The sequence below is a fragment of the Heteronotia binoei genome, chromosome 10 (assembly GCF_032191835.1).
Source record: "Heteronotia binoei isolate CCM8104 ecotype False Entrance Well chromosome 10, APGP_CSIRO_Hbin_v1, whole genome shotgun sequence".
NCBI classification, from domain to species: Eukaryota; Metazoa; Chordata; class Lepidosauria; order Squamata; family Gekkonidae; genus Heteronotia; species Heteronotia binoei.
In genome coordinates this window covers 77,550,165-77,556,164 of record NC_083232.1, presented here as the reverse complement: position 1 = coordinate 77,556,164, position 6,000 = coordinate 77,550,165, and the positions used below count along the sequence as shown (strand labels likewise).

The following is a 6,000-nucleotide window of genomic DNA, read 5'->3' as shown; positions in this document are numbered from 1 at the left end:
ACAAAGTATTTGTTTTAAATCACTCCCTAGGCTTTTTAATTTTTTATATTTATATCCTGCTTTTCTGCCCACTTGGGGAACCCCAAAGCTGCTTACAACAGCATGCTCCCTTTCTGTTTTATTCTCCCAACAACCTCGCGAGGTAGGTTAGGCTGAGAGAGGGAGACAGAGACTGGCTCACTGTCACCCAGCAAGTTCCCATGGCAGAGTGAACATTCAAACCAAGGACTCCCAGATCCTAGCCTGGCAGTCTTACTTTTAAGACCACGCTGGATCTCTGAACTCAAATCAATCTTAGCCTGCTGCTCTTTAATGGAGATTACTTAAGCTCTGAAATGTTCATCATGGAAGTATAATTGAGATGGGGGCTTCAGACACATTTCTTCTTCGTGTGAAACTAAGGTTGTACAAACCCCAGCTGAGGACTATGCCATTTTAAGCATTCATGACATAAGTACTGACCACTGCAGAATCCTTTATGATAGGGCTACTAAAAAATCATTTAAAGAATTATTTCCAAGGGATGGTTTACCACAACAGGATCCTGAATTTAATAATACTCCTTATTACCACAATGCACAATCATTTAATATATTATTAAGAGAGGTGCATTTAATAACTAAACACATAGCCCCTGAGCACTTACATTTTCCAAATGGTTTTCTTGTGTTGGGTACTGGTATTGTGTTGAGTACATATACATAAACCCTATGTAACTTACTGTTGCCAGTGTGTGCCCAATTGTAGAATAGTCTTGTTTCTATGGGACTCAAGCAGTGGGTTTTGATAACCAAAAAGCATGCAGGTAACAAATGTCCAAATCTCAGTTCAACCATGGGTTTACCAGAGGGCTTCAAGGAGGTCACTACTGCTCCATTAAGCAAAGTTTGAAACTTCCTCCAACGTAAGTGGCTCTTCCTTCAATTACAGAGCCATTTAAGTTGGAGGAAAACTTCTTTGGTGGGAGGAACTTCCTCCAGCCAAAGGCAGAATACCACAATTATGCCCGAGTATATATTTTTCACCTGCAAAACAGGAACAACAGTGGTCTGCATCATACAGCAGCTGTGAGAACATATCAAGGCTACAACTGCACAGGAAAAATGCCAGATAAACAGTCATAAAATAAGCACACATTGGATAAAGGGAGGGTTTTTTTCCTGTTTGTATTTATGATCCCTTGACTCCCCAGTTCCTTTCTATTGCTCAAAGACTACATGACAATGAAGCCAGGCTTGCGAAAGGAAGACATTCGTTGCTGCTCTCTTCAGTGCATCATGCCCTATGAATAAAGGTTACATATACCACCTAAAGCCCCTACCATTTGGCTGCAAGGGACTGTTCGCTGTAACTCAAACTCATCAGCGATCATTCATAAAGTATGTCACACTTTGATGGGGTGGACCATATAGCACAATTTTTGCCAAGGAGATATGGACCATGATGTGATGTCATTCCCAATGGATTCTTCAGCACCATCATATAGTAAACCAGTACATGGAGCCTGAATACATTCTGTTGCTTTTCCATAACCCTTATTATCTTGTGACACGACTTTCCATTACACTTATAAAATAGCTAAACTCCTGTGCCAGAGCTCTGGGACAAGGGTTTTTTCCTTCACCAGTCAAGTACATGGGGCCCAATTCAGATCAGGACCACAGTGCAAGAGGAGGGACACTTTAAGCCTCTTCCTCTGTGCCATTTCCCCAACAAGTAACAGTCCTGTAGAGCCACTATTTGCTCTACTGGGGCAAACATACAAAACCTGCATCGATAGCTATGTTAGCCTCACGCATCACTCCAACTTATGTCAAACTTACGGGATCGCATATTACAGGCATTTGAATAGCGACAAGTCAACAGTCACTTTGGAAATAGTTTAAAAATATTCTTCTTGTTAAAAATACATGCCTCTGGTAAGGATGTGTGACATATTTGGGGAGAGGGGATATTATTGGCAAAAGATAAAGGATTTCCCCCCCCCCCCTAAAGTGAGACATACTTTATGGACAGTCCGTGCACAATAGAATCATTTAAAAATATCCAATATATATATAGCATTTAGGGTCCTTTAACACACAACTCAAACATTTGACTTTTGTGTGTTTTTGTTTGTTTCAAACAAAACCCAAAGACTTTGGCTTAGTGCCACTGGAAGGTTTATGTACAACGTCACTGAGACTGGTAGATACACTAAGTGAGGTTTTTCATCTGTTTGTCTCTTCTGCATTGCAATTTAAAAATACAGTATGACTGATAGAGATATATATGTATGTATGTATATATATATACAGATATGCATGTCCAACATTTCAGCTGAATATCAGTGCTTTTGTGAACTATATATAGCTATTCAATAGAAAACATAAAAACATTGATACAAATATATAAAAAGACATAATCAGTATAAAAAGCTTATATTTATAAAAAGTACTTTTTTTCAGGCAACAGTCTTCCCCTGAGGGTACACTACGTATGTTGGATTCATAAATATTGCTCTGCACTGCAGCTTAGTTATCAAAGTTCATCTCTTCCAGGAAGTATAAATCACTCCAGTCACCTGATATGTCTGCAGTGGTTGCCTCAGGAAACGTTCCTTAGTTTGAGAGGATGACGAACAATGGGGCCTCCGAAAAATCTGGAGAAGATTCCTTCTTCCACATATGGAAGATACAAGAGCAGGACCAATAGGGTAGTAATTGTGTGTCACATGACTGGGCTTTCAATGTCCCTCCCCCTTTTCAGCAGTTTACTGGCTTTTCTGTACCCAATCCCAACTGTCTTCGTTCTCTTTCCTGTTCTTCTCAGCCTCGATGATTTCTTTGTACTTTCTGCGGAAGAAGCCCATCTGCAAATGAGAAATAAAGCTTGATGAATAGCTTTATCTATCAACTGAAAAAGATACTGTTAACTCATTTGACAAATGGGTTACAGACCAAGTGCCTAATTAGAGGAATTAAATCTTTCTATTACTTTTTTTTAATCCCATCCAACCCCCCAAGCAGCTCAGAAGGATGTACATGTTTCTTTCCTCCTTCATCTTATCCATATACCAACCCTGGGTTGGATCTTCAGCCCTGCCTTTCCCCTCCCACTCCCTGAAATGACCCTTGCACAGCAAGTCCCCTTGACAGGACCCAACCCTGAAAGGTTATGCTGAGAGATAATGACTGGCATCAAGTCACCAACTATGCATCCTAGAGGAAAGGGGAAGATTTGAAACTTGTACTCCATGGATCCAGTCTGATTCTCTAACCACTTCACTGCACTAACACTAAATGGTGCAATGCATGCATAAATGCCATCAAATTGCAACTGATTTACAATGACCCCAGGAAGGAGCTCTTACAGCAAATAAGAAGCAGAGATCATGACCCCTCCCCCTTCAGAGCCTTTCTTGGTAGTCTTCCATCCAAGTACCAATCCTGCTTAGCTTTCAACGTTTGACAAGCTCAGGCTACTTTCCTTGTACTTTCCTTCCCCAACAAAACTGGTCCAAATGTATACTATGCACAGGGAATTAGGTTCAGACTGAGGTCTGATGGATGAGGGGAATAGACATTTCAAAAAGTGAAAGTGCTCTGTTTTATCATTTTAACTGTATTTTTTATTAACTGTTTTAATGTTTCTTATGTTTACCTCCTTGTGGATCCTGATTGGGCGAAAAGGCAGCATTAAAATGTTTTAAATAAATACATAATAAACAAAGGCATCATCTAATCCAGAATTCTCCTTCCACGAAGCTCACAAAACAGGGTAGGCATGCAATATCTAGTGTTCAGAGGCACTGATTGTGGGGCACACAGGTATCACACAATCTGTCCTTTCCTCTTAATTTTATCTCAACTTTCTATTGTCCTCAACAGAACTGCTGATTCTCCATTCTGTCCCAGTATCCTCTTTCATATTTCAAACTATTGCCTCTTCAAATTGCCTTTTTAGTCTGATATGCCTAAAATAAATATGGCCATGACATGCACGCAAAGACACTGGTGCCCCCAAAATGGCAGCTCACAGAGAAGGTGGCTTAATTCTCTTGGCATAAGGCAACAGTGGAAGTATGAGAGCTATTGCTGGCACAACAACAATAACTTTCATTTTTAGTAGGATTGTGAAAGCTGAATCAACTTGATTGAAGAGGCCATTTGGAGTTGCTCCTAATCCGAGGAGCTGCTGGACCAGCCTGCGAATGATTAGCATGAGGCTCATTTCACAAGTTTGTCATCGCAATGCAAAAATCCACCATGGCTGCTGACCAGCACAATGGCTAGGACAAGAATGGGAACTGGTTTAGGTCAGAGTTCTCCCAATTCGATGTATTATAGATTAAAATGAATAGAAACTGCATTCACTTGGGCATAGCTGAGACTCTGAGATAAACACCAGTGTCGTGGCATCGTACAGACTAGAACCCACTTTGTCAGATACATCCCTCACTAGGAAGTCATTTATATGTGAGATTATGAAGTTGCAGGACCATGAAATGCAAAAAAAGTATCATATAACGAGGTAAAATTCTAACATCAGAGACTGATGATAATACAATATCCTTACTTTATCTAAGCTAGTTAACACCTGGAATGGCTGTGGTGTTGTTTGGCTAGTTAACACACTGATAGAAGCAAATCATCCAAACATATAACTGATAGGGGAAAAATCCTTCCATTAATTAAAAGAAATGAGCTGAAAGGCACTGTTGTATACCTTGGTTATCATGTATAAATGCCCTCAAATTGCAACTGATTTACAATGGCTCCAACTGTCAGAAAGTTCAAACACATTTCTCATGCAGTTGTAAATACAGATGTTCAAAAACCTTTGTAAAATGTACTAATTGTACCAGAATTCTTTTCAATAAGTTTCCATTGTCATTTTTTTGCAAATGTTGTACTGAACAGTACTACCTTTCTCTTGAATATAACTTTAGGCAAGATTTTTTGGCCCTGCTTGCTAGTGAAAAGTGCTGTCAAGTCACAGCTGACTTTCGACAACCTTATTGGGTTTTCAAGGCAAGAGACATTCAAAGGTGTTTTGCCTTCACATCATGATTCTGGTAGTCTCCAAATACTAGCCAGGGCTGACCCTGCTTAACTTCTGAGATCTGACAAGATTGGGGTTGCCTGGGCTGTCCAGGTCAGGGGATAGCCATACTTAGATAAGAGTGTTTCCCCCCACCACCAAAGAAGTAACAACCCTGGGAAATTCTACTAATCACTTTGGAATTCTTGTAACTTTGTTTTTAAAAGATCTTGTCAATGTTTTACATTAGTAGGATCTTCCCAGATGACCTCAAATTTCAATTTAGGTGAAATTCAAGAGCAACTCTAATTTCAGTATAATACTCAGTTTATTTTACGGTTCCCAACAGGGAATGAGGTATTTACTTCACGTTAACAACTCTGGAATGTTTAACTCAGGCAGGGAGTCGGCCTGCATGATGGCAGGTTTAGTGTGCTATCTGCTGGGAGCTTCTCCTGCACAAGTCCCCCTCGTAAGGAATAAGCACAACCATTCATGAAAGACTGTGCCTTCTGTGTCCAATGGGAAATAATAGTTACAGCCTCCTTAAAAAGTTGAACCCTTAAAGGTTGTGCAGTTGCCTTTTTTTTTTTTGCTACCCATGTAATATCGATCAGCCGTTTTACAAGCCTTCATACCCAACTAAAATAAATATGGTTCTGTTAGCATTGGGGGGTTCTCAGTCGCTTACTGGGATTTTTATGCCCTTTCCAGAAACAAAAATAATTGTAATAAAGAGGCTTGGGTAACCATTCAAGAGTAATTGCTCAAACGAAGCAGCATGCCATTGAGATCATTAAGTCAATATTTTGTTCATTGTAATTAAACATTTATGTAACTCCTACTGTTTTAAACCTGTTTTCACCCTCCTGCAGAGTGTGATGCTTTCGTCTACCTCCATCAGTCAGATGTTATTACCCTCTTTCCCAATATGAAGCATATTTAAGGCAGCTTTGTACATTAGCTCCAACGTTGCTA

General features: G+C 39.9%; 1 protein-coding gene across 1 annotated transcript in view; it reads right to left on the bottom strand.

Annotated features, from left to right (window-relative positions):
• Nucleotides 1–1,142: 1,142 nt before the first annotated feature.
• The window catches only part of ITGA9 (integrin subunit alpha 9), a 297,444-nt gene continuing 292,586 nt past the window's right edge, over nucleotides 1,143–6,000 (bottom strand). The window contains exon 28 of the mRNA XM_060247617.1: nucleotides 1,143–2,851. Within this exon, the coding sequence (XP_060103600.1) occupies nucleotides 2,753–2,851 (99 nt within the window). The 3' untranslated portion in view covers nucleotides 1,143–2,752. The remainder of the gene's footprint in view (nucleotides 2,852–6,000) is intronic.